The 13,562-nt window shown below is 57.6% G+C and overlaps 1 protein-coding gene across 2 annotated transcripts; it reads left to right on the forward strand.

The window, feature by feature from the left end:
• Nucleotides 1–1,013: 1,013 nt before the first annotated feature.
• TULP1 (TUB like protein 1) lies at nt 1,014–11,928 on the forward strand. Of its 2 annotated transcripts, none has more exons than XM_068995895.1 (14): nt 1,014–1,153; nt 1,599–1,644; nt 3,092–3,209; nt 3,323–3,472; nt 4,052–4,183; nt 4,449–4,553; nt 4,662–4,796; nt 4,973–5,064; nt 5,289–5,465; nt 5,849–5,961; nt 6,450–6,558; nt 6,752–6,850; nt 7,133–7,304; nt 8,115–11,928. In XM_068995895.1, the coding sequence occupies exons 1-14, from the start codon at nt 1,107–1,109 to the stop codon at nt 8,246–8,248; spliced, it is 1,629 nt and encodes a 542-aa protein (XP_068851996.1). In that variant the 5' UTR covers nt 1,014–1,106; the 3' UTR covers nt 8,249–11,928. The 2 variants fall into 2 exon arrangements, with proteins under 2 accessions (XP_068851996.1, XP_068851997.1); XM_068995896.1 differs by having other exon boundaries at nt 5,292–5,465.
• The last annotated feature ends 1,634 nt before the right edge of the window (nt 11,929–13,562 follow it).

A 13,562-nucleotide genomic window follows, 5' to 3' on the forward strand; every position in this document is an offset into this window, starting at 1 on the left:
AAACAAAAACACCAAAAACTTGCTTTGCAGTTTCTGGGCTGGCTCCCGGTTTTTAAGCAGGTTTTTGGTTTATTTTGGCTTGGTGCTTTTCTGTGCCTTGGAAGAGAAATTGGACTTGCGCGGGTGATGAGGTTTAGAGATGAAAGGGAAACCAGGAGGGTTTTGCAGCGAGGCATCAGAAGTTCCCGGTGCTGGTGGGTCTCAGTGTGCAGTGCTCAAATGCCACCTAGTGGCACCAAGCACGGGCTGGGGGTTTTGGGGGGACAGTGGTGGGCTGGGCAAGGCCAAGGGTCCAGTGGCGACACTGGGGACACTTGGTTTGTCGGGCTCTGCAGCCCAACGGCATCCGCGGGGGCATCTGAGGAGGAATATTAAGAGTTAAATGTTAAGTGGTGTAATAACGAGTGAGGCACGAGCAGGAGGTTATGAAACCCATCACGCAAAGAGACCTCGGGACACGGGGTCGGAGCAGAGCAGAGGTCAGTACAGAAACCCTTAGCGCTGCCCAGAGCCAAGGGTGCTGCCTTCCCTGCATGGGCTTTCCATGCTCAACTCACATGGAACAGCCCAAATCCTGCTCTTCACTCACCCAAAAGACAGTTCTGGGTGAAAAACAAAGATACCCAGGGAGGATAACCCTAAACACGGTCAGAGAGCCGCTCCTCTGCCCACTGGAGTGAGTGGCTGTGCTGTGCCAGGGACCCCACCCAGCCGGGGGGAACCTGTGCACCCCAAAAAGGCACCGAGGTCTGACTGACCCCCTGCATTCCTGCAGAGCCCCCTTTTCCTGCGATTACTGCCCTGCCAGCTGCTCTCCCAGCGAGCCTGGCTGACAGCCCCTGAAATCCTATTAACCGAGTTCCAGGAGAAATAAAGTTAATCATCTCCTCCACCTGCTCTTCCTCCTTTCCCTTCTCCTCCTCCCACCACAGAGACTCGCGGAGGCGGCCGAGCCGGTGCTGTGAGGCCACTCTGGCTCTTGTGGCTGAGACTGACCCCATGGCCCTGGCCCTGGGCTGGTAGGGGCTGCAGGGCCGGTGCCGGGGAGCAGGGCAGGGCAGGGCAGGACGGACGGAGCCGGCCCGGCCGAGGCAGTGCCGGGAGCGATGCCGCTGCAGACGGAGATCCTGCGCGAGGTCTGGGCTGCCGACAGGTGAGTGCCGGCGGGCAGGGTGGGGTCTGAGGGATGCGTGATGTGCTGGATGCCCCCAGCGGACTCCCCTCTCCTCCAGCGCTTTTTTTTCTCTCCTGTTTTCAATTTAAATGCAATTTAGTGAGCAGCTTTATCGTAGTGGTTTTGCTTTGGGGGTTGGTGGGATGATGCTCATCGAGTTACATGGAGGAAAAGTGTTTGTTAGAGGGGGATCCTCAAATTAAGCTTCTTGCTGTCCCCCTCGGCCAAGGCAGAGCCTCTCCTGTGCTCCCTGTTAGGAAGGATGATGTCGGACAAGCTCGACCCGGTCAAGATGGGGGAAATGTTTCTGGAGCCAAATGGAAGACTGACCTTTCCCCCTGTACCAAAAATCGGGGCAATCTCATGCCCCCAGGGTCTGTGGAGGGCTGAAAGCCCTCACCCTTTTGCTTTCTGTGCCCCACAGCCCCAGTGAGGAGCCGGGGAGCCCCCAGCAGCACAAACCCAAACAGGTGAGAAAAAATCCTTCCCCTCCATCCCCTGCTGTGCTCTGTCCCCGAGGGCTGGGGACATCAGAGACCCCCAAACCCCGAAATCCACACCGAGGCCGATTTGGGGCTGGTTGGGCTGCTCCATTGGGGTACTGCAGCCTGTGAGGGCATGAGATTTTTAGGAATCCCCTCCAGAGCAAGTGGGTAGAGAAAATTCCACACCCCTCCCTTCTTTGTGCATCCTTCTGAATCCCCCCTCCATCACTTTGAAGCAGCCCATGAGGAGGGTTCCTAGTTCTTAAATAACACTTTAATTAAGCCCCTCAGTTAAGCTGTAAACTTTGACTCACTTTCCCCAGGCCACGACCCTGAAAGCCAGACCCCCCCCACCCCTGCATTTCTGAACAGCCCCCAGGTGCCTCCCTGGCCTTGGAAGTGTTTCAGCAGCAATTTCATCCATCACCCAATTTAATTTTTAATCAGCAGCTCCTCCTTGAAGGGCTTTGTTAAGTAAGGGAGTGGTTGTCCACCCCACAGCTGCTTAAGGGATTAGGGGGTGCAAAAGAGCTTTTCTGTGTGAGCTCATGACACAGAAGAAAGCAGCCAGTTCACAGCTTCACCATGGAGCCCCCACCTCCCCCTCCCCAAATTCACAGTCCTGGGATCCATGAGGATCCCACCTTTTGCAAAGCACCTTCACACACCACCCTGGAGCACACAGGAGAAACGAAACCCCTGCAAGGGGGAAGATGCTCTGTTAGGCAGTGGAAGCAGCCCTGGTGCATCTGGATTTGCTGAGATCACTTTCTGACAGCCTGAGCTGACACCCACTCCCCAAATACCTCCTGTCCAGAGCCAAGTGCTGACCCACATGCTCCATATTTGGTAAATCGGGGTTATTTATAGCCCCAGCTAACCGGGATTAGGTGTGCTGTGCCTAATCCTCCTGCTTCCCTGCTCCTGCTGACCTCCTTGCCATTGACAGGAGCCTCTTGCGAGGGTGAGAGGAGATGGAGGTGAGAGGCCAGGCTGTCTGCCCGTCCCTACGTCCCTTGTCCCAGTTCAGGTACCCAGGGTGCCCAGCAGTGCCCAGAGTGGCTCCCAGCCAGGGTCCCTATGGCCACAGTGGGATTTGTTCCTCCGTGCTGGCACGGTGTCACAGCAGCACCATCGTCACATCCCTCCTCTCTAGGGCTGTCCCGGGGCAGATGTTCCGTCTGTCTGCTAACAGTCCTTTCTGTTTTCCTCCCTCTGCCTTCCTCGGGGGGCTGCCCCATGGTAAGTCACTCGTTGGAAGGTGTGAGTGTGTCCCTGTTCTGGAGCGTGTCCCTCGTTCCCGTGTTGGGCCAGGGAAAAGCCCGGCTGTATTTCTGAAAGGGACCCAGTGCTGTATGAGCAGGGGTTGCCTGGTAAAGGGAAAAGGTGTTTAAGGCTGGCACCACCTCTGCAGCACCATCCATGAGGGCAGAAGCTGAAGAAGAAGAGGCAGGAGCCTGGGCTGGAGCCCGAGGCCAAGCCACGGCGGCCACGGGTGAAGAAGCCGAGCGAGGCGGGGGCTGCAGAGGAGCCCCCTGCCCCAGCACAGGGTGAGCACAGATCCCCCACAGCCCCCATGGAAACGGAGGGAAGTACCGGGCCCCCGTGGCCCCATCCTGCATCTGAGGCGCTCTCCATCGTGGGCATCTCTTGAAATGCACAGGGGTGAAGAAGGTGAGGAGGAAGAAGGAGGAGAAGGGGGAGGAGGAGAGCGACAGGGACCCCTCCTCCAAGCTCACCAAGGAGCCTCGGAAGAAGAAGGAAAGCCCGGCTCCCCGCTCCCAAGTGGCCAAGGGCCCCAAGAAGCCACAAGGTACGGGGGCAACACCCACCCCTCTGCAGGCACTCGCTCGTGGCATCTCGCGTCCCCTTGCACCGTGTCCCGATAGCGCCGTCGGTGCTCCCAGGGTCCGCTGCGGCTCCGCTGCGCCTCTGCACATCCCCGGCAGAGCTTTTTTTGGCTAAAACCCAGCTACGGACCTGGGAGAAACGGGGATGTGGCAGGGGACCTGGGCTCACTGCCTTGGCTGGGGAGTTGGCATCGAGGTGGGGAGGGGAAGAGGGGGTGGCACGCTCCCTGGGAAAGGGGCAGTTTGGTCCCCGGACACTTTCCGGAGCGAAAAGTGGCTCGGCCCCGTCCTCCGCACGGCGAGGCCGCGAGAGAGCGCTGTGGCTGCGCCCGCAGTGCCCGGCGCTGGACACGTCCCACGCCCCGCCGGACAGCGCGGCCGGGCCGGGCCGGGCCCCTCGGCCACCAGCCCGGGGTGACGGGATCAGCGCCCACTCCGGCCGCTGCTGCCCAGGGAAGGTCCCTCCTCGCACGCCACGGGGCTGGGGTCCCCCGCTGCCGAAGGACCTTGTGTTGGCTGATGCCGTGGTCACCTCTCGGCAGAGCCGGCTGAGGATGAGGAAGATGAGGAAGAGGAAGAAGAGGTGGAGAATAAAAACCCGCCAAAAAAGCTCAAGAAGAAGCTTCCCAAAGAGCCCCTCTCGGGCGGGGGGGAGAAGAAGCTGAAGCCGAAGGGTGAGTGCCCAGGGGACAGGGATGGCTTAAGCCCAGCTCTGTTGCCACTTGCATCTGTCCTTGCCGGGAGGAGGGAAATGCCTGCACCCCGTCCCCGTCGCTGTCCCGGGAGGCTCGGGGGGCTGCAGAGCCATCGCCTCCTACCCATGCAATATGCCCCCTGCTCAGCCCTTCCTGCTGCTCCGACCCTGCCACCTCCTTGTCCCCATCACTGCCCGTTCCCATCCCCCTGTCTGGCTGGTCATCAGCTCCTCTGTCCCAGCAGAAGACAAGAGTGATCCTGACAGCAAAGCCAAATCTGCCAAAAGCACCAAGAAGGAGCCAATGTCTGTGTTCCAGGTGAAGAAGGAGAAGAAAAGCAAGAAGAAAGGTATGGGATGAGCTGGAGGGGGTGGCAGCCAGTCCTGCTGCCTGATGGCATCACCCTGAGCCAACAGCACTCACTGTTGTGTGACCATGTCCCTCATGTCCCTCACAGCTGCCACGAGCAGTGATGAGGAGGACGATTCTGACTCCAGCACCAAACCCATCAGGTCAGAGAAGAAGAAAAACCCAGCATCCCTCTTCCAGACTGGTGGGGACCCCCCAAAGGAGAAAAAATCCAAAAAGAAAGGTGAGAATCTGGCACTGGTGGGTTCTGGTGGGGCTTCTGGGGGTGCAGTGAGCTTGGCCATGAAGAGGGGGGTTACAATCACTGATGTTGGCACGGATCTGTGCTGAGCTTGATTTTGGGGCTCAGTGGAATCAGGATCTTCTCCCTTCTATGCCCCTGCCTGTTCCTGCCCGCAGTTCCTCCCAAACAGGCTGAGAGTGAGGAGGAGACTCCAGAGACCCTGCAGAAAAACTCCAACAAGAAGGGCAAAGCAAAGAAATCAAAGAAGGTACAAAAGACCCCTCAGAGCTATGGGGATCCCCTCGGGGCAGGGGAAGAGCAGCTCTTCCCCCCAGGGCGGGTCAGGAGGTTTGCAGCACTCCCAGTGGGACCCACCACGGTACAGTCCCCAGAGCCACCGGCTGCAGAGCCACAGCCCAGGGGAATGGATAGCAAGGAGCAATTACCTGGGAAGGGAGGGTGGCTTTGGGGTCACCATCCCCTCTCACGCAGCAGCAGAAGGAGGAGAGGCCCCCATCCCCTGTCATCGAGGTGGACAACCTGGAGGAGTTTGTGCTGCAGCCGGCGCCGCAGGGGGTGACCATCAAATGCCGGGTGACACGGGACAAGAGGGGCATGGACCGGGGGCTGTACCCCACCTATTACCTTCACTTGGACAATGACAAGAAGGTGATTTGGGGTGGGGGCATGGGGATCCCTGGGGCTCTGCATCCATCCCAGGGAGCACCCTCAGGGTTTGGGGGGGGGATGCTCGCCTGCATCCCCCTGTGCTGGTGTGTCCTGAATGAGGCTGCTCCCCTCTCCTGCAATTCCTCCAAGGAAAGGCCCCTGGGGATGGTACCTGGGGTGATGAGCTAACATTGGCTAGAGAGCCATGCTGAAGCTGGGCTGGTCTCAGTTCCTCCTGCCCCATAATGCAGCCAGTATTTTGGGGATCATCTTCATGACTTGCTCAAGGTCATGGCAGTGACTTGTTGGGGGGTGAGCTGGGGACAGCAGTGGCAATGGCAGTGACAATGTCCCATTCCCACATGGTCCCACTGCTCTACTAGGTGTTCCTCCTTGCTGGGAGGAAGCGTAAGAAGAGCAAAACCTCCAACTACCTCATCTCCATCGACCCCACTGACCTGTCACGGGGTGGAGAGAACTTCATCGGGAAACTGAGGTAGGAGCAGATGTGGCCCCCCATTTTGGTGGCACCCCGTTTCTGCAGCACCCTCTTCCCACTCCATGGCTTACCGGCTCTCCCAAGCCATGGCTGGGGCAGACAGGAGGCTAAATACAGCATTTCCCACTGCTGTGCCTGACCTGAGGAGTGGTGGGGGGCTGAGAGGGGAAAACAAGCTTGGCCGGTTCCTCCCAGCAGACAGGTCATGGCTAGAAAAGGCGCCTGGCAAGTCCCAGCCTGCACTGCCAGCAGCCACACAGCAATGCTGGGGGTCCCCGTGGTGGCAGCACCCTATAACACCCTGATTTAGGGCTGCCTTGAACCCAAGAAAATGACTCAAGAGTGGGAAAGACGGCATTGTTGTGGCGCTGCACCAGGGGTTTGCAGCCAGACCAAATCCAAGGCTGTGCCTGGAGAGGGGTCATGGAGGGGGTGGAGTGGGCTCAGTGGCATCAGCCACAGCCATCTCCCACCCTTGGGTGCAGATCCAACCTGATGGGTACGAGATTCACCGTGTTCGACAACGGCGCAAACCCCGACAGGGCCAACGCTGACTGGTCCAACGTGCGCCAGGAGCTCTCGGCCGTGGTCTACGTAAGAGCAGCCACACAGGGCTCCCTCCCCGGCCCTCCTGGCCAGCAGAGAGGGGCTCCCACCCTGCACCCCTTCACTGGGGCTTGCAGAGGTGTGGGATGGGCTGGAGACACCCTTGAGCCCTTGTTCAGCCCCGGTGAGAGGCTGCAGCCTGTGGTGGTTGCTGGTTTTAGAGATGGGGTTTCTCTTGCAGGAGACCAACGTTTTAGGGTTCAAAGGCCCCCGGAAGATGACTGTCATCATCCCTGGGATGAACGCTGACTGTGAGAGGGTGCCCATCCGGCCCCGGAACGTGAGTCAGGGCCCGGACTGGGAGAAACTCCCTGGGAGCTGGGTTTGCAAGGGACCGCCTTGGATTTTCCCCATCTTGGGGCATGGAGAGGCTTTCAGGCGTCCCTGAAATTCAAGGTGTCCATGGGAGGTGGGAGACATGGTGTCTGGTTTTTTCTCCATGATAGATCCCATTTCCAGCTGGGTACTGCTACTGAGCATCCCCCAGGCAAAGCCACAGGAGGTGGCAGGACTCTGGAGGGGTCACCCCAACTCTGCTCTGCTCCCTCTTGCCCCTCCCCAGGATAACGACGGCCTCCTGATGCGATGGCAGAACAGGAACATGGACAACGTGATCGAGCTGCACAACAAGGCACCAGTGTGGAACGACGAGACCCAATCCTACGTCCTCAATTTCCATGGCCGGGTCACCCATGCCTCCGTCAAAAATTTCCAGATCGTGCACAGCAGTGACCGTAAGCTGGGACGGGGGTGGGATGGGACAGGGGATAGGATGGGGGAGCACTGCTCATGAGCTGGCCCCAACACCCATGTTTAAGCTGAGGTTTAGTTTTCTCATGCTCTGGGGTTCTGCCTGCCCTTGCAGGAGCTGGGATGAAGCTGGACAGGCACCCCACAGGAGTTGCCCTTGGTCACTGGTGCTGGTAGGGGCAGCGTGAGGGGCTCCTGTTGCCAGGCAGATTTAGGACAAGGAGAGATCCTGTGGGGTGCTGAGCCCTCTGTCACACTGCAGCCACCCACTCAGCCCAGGCCACCCCAGAGCACTGTCCCCAGCACACTCCCCACACCGCTGGCACTGGCGGGCTCCCTGTGCCTCGGGGACAGTCCCTCAGGGGTGGCAGCAGCTCTGTCTGGATGCGGCCACTCGTCACCTGTCCGGCGCAGTCAGAAGCCCTTGGCCTCCGGGGTGTTGGGTTACAGGACAGAAAAAGCCTCTTGAGGGCCCCTGGTTATTTTTACAGATTTCCTGTCACCCGCCCTCCAGTAGCAGCGATCCCACGGTCTGGGGGGGGGGTGGGGTGAGTGGGGTCCCTGTCCCTTGGGGGGCTGTGGGGTGCTGGAGGTGCCAGAGGTCCGTGCAACGGGAAAATGATGCTTTTTGGTGATCTGTGCTGCAGTACAGCGCAGCCAGCACAGGAGCCACAGGCAGAGTTTGGGTGAGGGCGCGTGGGCAGCTTCTTTGGGATGCTGCTGCGTGGGCTCACTGGGGAAAGGCAGGCTGGGTGCACAGGTGACATCCCAGTTGCTCGCCCTCTCTCCCGCAGCCGACTACATCGTGATGCAGTTTGGGCGTGTGGCGGATGACGCCTTCACCATGGACTATAACTACCCGCTGTGCGCCGTGCAGGCCTTCGCCATCGCCCTCTCCAGCTTCGACGGGAAGCTGGCCTGCGAGTAGCACCTGCACCGGGGCTGCCGGGACCACCGGGGCTGCCAGGACCATGGGGGCTGCCTGCCAGTGCCCATAGGATGCTCCTGCATCCCCGTCCTGTTCCGCTCCCTGCGTTTCCACCTTCTTGCGGTCACAGTTGTTCTGGGGTGGTTCAAGGCACTTGGTGCCCACTGAGGGCTGTGGGATGCTCACCCAGCTGCTGCCACCCTCTCCAGGCAAATTTGGGGCAAATTGCTGGGCTGGGGTGATGGCAGAGCCAGGGTGGGGGTATATTCAGCAGATGAGGCTGACTGCAATCCCTGTCTCATCCCTTTGAGATGTTTCTTGGACTCAGATCCTGGAAACTCATCCCTCCCCTTTTTTTGCTTTTTTTCTTTTTTTTTTTTTTATTATGGTTTGAATTTTTATGCTCAGTCTCCTAGTAAGAAGGGGGTAGGTGGTCTCCTCACTTTGTGTTTCCTCATCCCTGCCCACATGAAGGTGGGCTCTGCCTAAGCTCCTGGCTCAAGACCCCCATCCTGGCTCGTTGCCCACTGGGCACAAAGCCCCTCTTTTGCCCCATTTTGCCCTGGTGTGAACAGATGGCCAGCGCCCATGGTGTGTTTGCACCCACTGGGTCTCACCCCACTGCCCAGAAAATGCTGGGGATTTGGGTCCCTGAGAAGCAGCCTGGCACCGGCAGCACCCAGGCACGTGCTGAGGGGTGACAGTGCCAGCAGAGGAGGGCTGGCAGGCACGTGAGGCAGAGCTGGCATTGCTGGCAGGTTGCCCAGCTGGGTCAGTGCTGCCAGGAGGGACCTGGAAGAGAAAACTCAGGGTGCACCAGGAAGCAGTGGAGTGACTCATGAGGTGTGGTGCGGTGCTGAGTCACGTTCAGCACCCAGGCAGGGCCCGCCGAGCTCCCTGTGCCCGCAACACTCGCTGCCCCTTCACTCTGTGACGTCCCTCCAGACCTCACGTGCCCCAGGTGTCCCCACAGCTGCCTCACTGGTGCTCTCTGTTCATGAGAGGTGGTGGACACAAGGTGCCGTGCCCTGTCTCAGACTGGTGGGGAGCTGCAGGGAGTCACTGGGAAGGGGAGAGGCTGAAGAGAGGCAGCTCGGTGGGAGCAGGACAGCTCATGCCCCCAGTTTCACCATTTATGGGGTGAGGATCTGGCTGCACAGACAGTCCCAAATCTGATTAATTCAATGGTGAGAAAAACGAGGAGATGCCAAGGAGCCCTGAAACACCATCCTTAGCTCTCTGATGCTGTTTCTCTCACCTGCTCAGCTCACCCACGGACTCCAGGACAATTTGGGATTCCCTTCCCAGGACACATACAGGTTGTTCCCCCATTGTGGGGGTGATCTGAGTCCCCCAGGTTACTGCAGCTGAGAGGCAGCTGCAGTGGAAAGGCTGAGGAGCGGATGGATGAGATGGATGTGATTGTGCAAGAGGGATGCTCATCCTCTCTGGGCAGTGTCGCAACACCACCATGGCCCGAGCCTGTCTGCCTGGAGCCAAGGACAGAGGACAGTGACAGGGGGACCGTGAGCTGCTGCTGAACCACTGGTGAACTTCTGCCCCAGTGGCTTTGCAGATGGGAGTGGAGATTTTCCCCAGCTGTATGATTCTGGGCTTCATGATTCATGGGCAGATGCTCGTGGTGGGGTAGGCAGTGGTGGACAGCTTTGGGGACAAGCCAGCCAGCGTGGACCATCATCCACTACCCATGCAGCAACCTCAGAGAACATCTTGTGAGCTGAAGGGAGAACCAGCCACAGCAGTTCGGGGCCAGAGTCCCTGGCGAGGTATGGCCAGCAAATGTGGGGAAAGCAAGAGCTTTCTGCCCAAATCCAGCCACAAACCCAACATCTGTTTGAAATCGGGACGAGCTCAGCTAACAGTTGAGCTAATACTTGTCCCCATTTCCTCCTGTGTAAGGAGAAAAGAAGCAGCAGGGTGAGAGAGAGGGGTTTGGGCTCCCCAGGTTCTGTCTGCTGTTATCCCAGCTGTTCCCCAGGTCGATTCTCCCTCCCCTCACCCAAAACACTTCCATTTTCCATTTGCCCATTGTTGCTTGCAAACCCCTCAGGTTTCCTGGCCTGCTGCCCATGGCAGAGCAAAATCCCTGCCATGGGTGTCCCTCCTGTGCAATGTCACCCACTCTCAGAGCAGCCACTGCATCAGCCGCCCACCCGAAATCCCTTACACAAACCCTCTAACGCAAACCAACTGTGGCAGAAGAAACGAATGAAAACAATTTAATGGGGCGATGGATATTCGGGCCCTTTGTTTGCGCTGGCTGTTAACACCAGAGGAGATGAGGGATGGAAGCAGTTGAAATGTGTATCTACTTTGGCCGGCGGAAAGTGTGACGGATGCGCCGGCAGACCAATGGCTGAGGATGCTGGAGTGTGCGTGGGTGTGAAAGGAATGCTCGCTGCAAGAAAAGATAAAAAAAAAAAAGAAGAAAGAGCCTTATCAATGGTGTTTGAGTCCAAAGTGTGTGTATTCCTTGGAGAAAGGGCTTCCTCGATCCCCAGGGGTGATGTTTTCCCGGCAGTGTGAGACTTTGAGGTTTCTGAAGGTTCGTTTTAGGGGGGCTGGCACTGGGCTGGTGCTGCAGGCATGGATTTAACCCCACAAAGTGCTCCTGCAGGGGCACAAGCGTGGCCAGCGGCCAGAGACGACTGTCGTCAGCTCCTCGAGGGAACCTCCTGGGAAATGCATTTTATTTTTGCAGAGATGCTTATAAGGCAAAGGGGAGGAAAAAAGCAAGGCCCCACCTCGCTGCTGAGCAGCACATCCCAGCCAGGACCAGTGTCACTGCAGTGCTGGCGGCTCTGTCGGTGGTTCATCGCCATCCCACGCCGATGAGTGGAAAGATGCTGGTCCAGAGCTGAGCAGGAAGATGGACATGGGGGCTCTTCTCCAACTGCTTGCTTGTCCCTCTTCCCCAGACCCCTGGGGCTCAGGGGGCTCCATGCACCCAGTCCTGAGCCCAGGCTGGGCCCCTGCTCTCCTAGGGGGGCTGACAGATATTTCCATGGGTTCCAGGAGACAAATGTCCCATTGGGCGGGCAGCCTGAGCAGGGAAGGGCTGGTACATCCTGGGGGGTTTGGAAGGGGAGACCAGAGCTGGGAAACTCCTTGTCCAGCAATGGAAAGGGGCTGTTTGGTTCCCAGCAAGCTGCCATGGCCCCAGCCCTGGGGGATCTCCCTCCAGCTTTGAAGTGGCGATAATTTAATTAATTAAAGAAGTGATTGTGATCACTTCTTCTCTTCCCTCCCCCTCCCCTTGTACTTATTTGGGTAACATTTTTTAGAGGGAAAGGCAGACCCATTGCTGGTTAGCTCAGCTGTGGCTTTGCAGGATGGGCTCCTTCTCGGTGCAGCAAGCGACAGGCGGCAATGGGAAAGCCAATATTTTTCAACTGCTTTTTAAAAAGAGTCATTTTTTAATTAGTGAATCCATTCTAGAGAAGTGTTGGAGTTTTACAATGTTGTAGCTGTTCTTGGTGTCTTGCCTAGACTTGGATGTTCTGGCCATAAGAAAATATTATTTATGGCGTTGCAGCTTGCAGCTCTTTTCTATTATAATTTGAGAAAGGAAGTTGCTGTTCCCACCAGTGAACAAAAAAAAAAAAAAATAGCAGAAACAAGGATTATGGACTTCTGAAGGAGGAAAAAAAGAAATAAAAATTAAGAGGCAGAATGGAAACAAACCACTGAGCCAGCCTTGAATCTTTGCACTCCTGAACAAGCTCATCCCAGCATCACTATCAGTTGTGCTGGATGCTGAAGCCAGACCCCTGCCTAAAAGGCAAGGCCAGAGCAGCAGTGACCCCCTCAGCACTCCCATGCTCAGCGTTACATGTGTTCCTAAACATTTGTGGATCAGCCTTTTTATTCATGGGCTAATGCACACTTGTTTGCTCATGCCTTACTCAGCCTAAACTCCTATTGAACTCAATTAAGGCTGTCATCTCCAGGAGCTCTCAATGTCATTTTTGCCCAAGTAAGGGATGAGTAACGAGGCTCTGAACAGCCCTTGGAGAATAGCAGCCATTTTGCTGCAGTTTTTGGTCCAGATTTCTTAGAAGTTAGCACCAGGCCAAGGGTGGAAGAATGCGATATGGCTTTATGAATCACACACAATTGCTGAATGCGCTGGATGCTTCAGAGCCCGTCACTTCACGGACTGAAGCATTGGCTGTCTTGTCCCAAAACGCTTGAATACAACCAAGCTCATGATGAAAATTAGAAAAATATGTTTCTACAAGGAATGGGATGCAAAGAACATCCCTTCTCCGAGCAGGGTGCCGGGAGGATTCCTCATCTGGATTTATGTCTGGGGGTTTGGGGTATCGTGGCACAGGCCTGCGTTGTGTGCTGGCCCAATGGCCAGGGGGACTCAGGGTTTTGCCCCTTTTGGGGCTGCAGCTCCTGACAGTCAGGCTGGGTCGTGGCCAGGGACTTGTATGTGATCAGCCTGCTGTGGCTTAGCACGTTACCACCCATCAGCTCACTCAGAGGAAGTGACCATGGCCTGGATCCTGGCTGCATTCCCTTGGGAAATCCCAACAGTGTGGGCTGAAATCCCCATCCTGGGCACCATGGAGTGGGTGTCTGGGAGAAACAGGGAATCTGCAGATTGGTGGGATCCAGGGGACTGAGTGTGCATGTGTGTGAGGATGAGGAGAGGAATGAAGGGGTTTGGAGCGGGATGAAGATGTGAGGATGGGAAGGAGGAGGAGGATGAAGATGTGAGGGAGGGCACTATAGCGTGCAGAGGACAATGAAGAGGTGCAGAAAGGGATGGAGGTGAGCACAGGGATGAAGGTGAGTGAAGGGGGGCGAGAATGAAGAGTGGGATGAAGGTGAGCACAGAGGGCGATGAAGATGTGCAGGAGGGGATGAAGGTGTGCACAGGTGACCCTGGCTGGTTGGGGACGGGACAGGACGAGACGGGACAGCAGCACCTTCATGCCCTGGCCCAAGGCCGCATCCCAGGGCCTCATCCCGGGAATGCGGGACGGAGAAGGAGGAAGAGGAGGAAGGTGACGAAGGCTCATAGAGGGCGCTCCCATAGCCCGGGCCGAGCCGAGCCGAATTCCAGGGCTGCCCTTTCCCAAAAAAAAAAGAAACCTTCCCTGTGGAAGGGAAGTCCCGCGTCCGCGCTGCCTGCTGCCCCGACGGGGAGGTCGGGAGGGTCGGGCGGGAGGAAGGGCCGGGAAGAGGAGGAGGAGGTGGAGAAGGAGGTTAGGGGAGGAGGAGGAGGAGGCCCGGCCCGGCCCCGCCGCCTCCTGATTGACTCCCAACTTTCCGCTCCTCC

Source organism: Aphelocoma coerulescens, chromosome 26 (assembly GCF_041296385.1).
Source record: "Aphelocoma coerulescens isolate FSJ_1873_10779 chromosome 26, UR_Acoe_1.0, whole genome shotgun sequence".
NCBI lineage: Eukaryota > Metazoa > Chordata > Aves > Passeriformes > Corvidae > Aphelocoma > Aphelocoma coerulescens.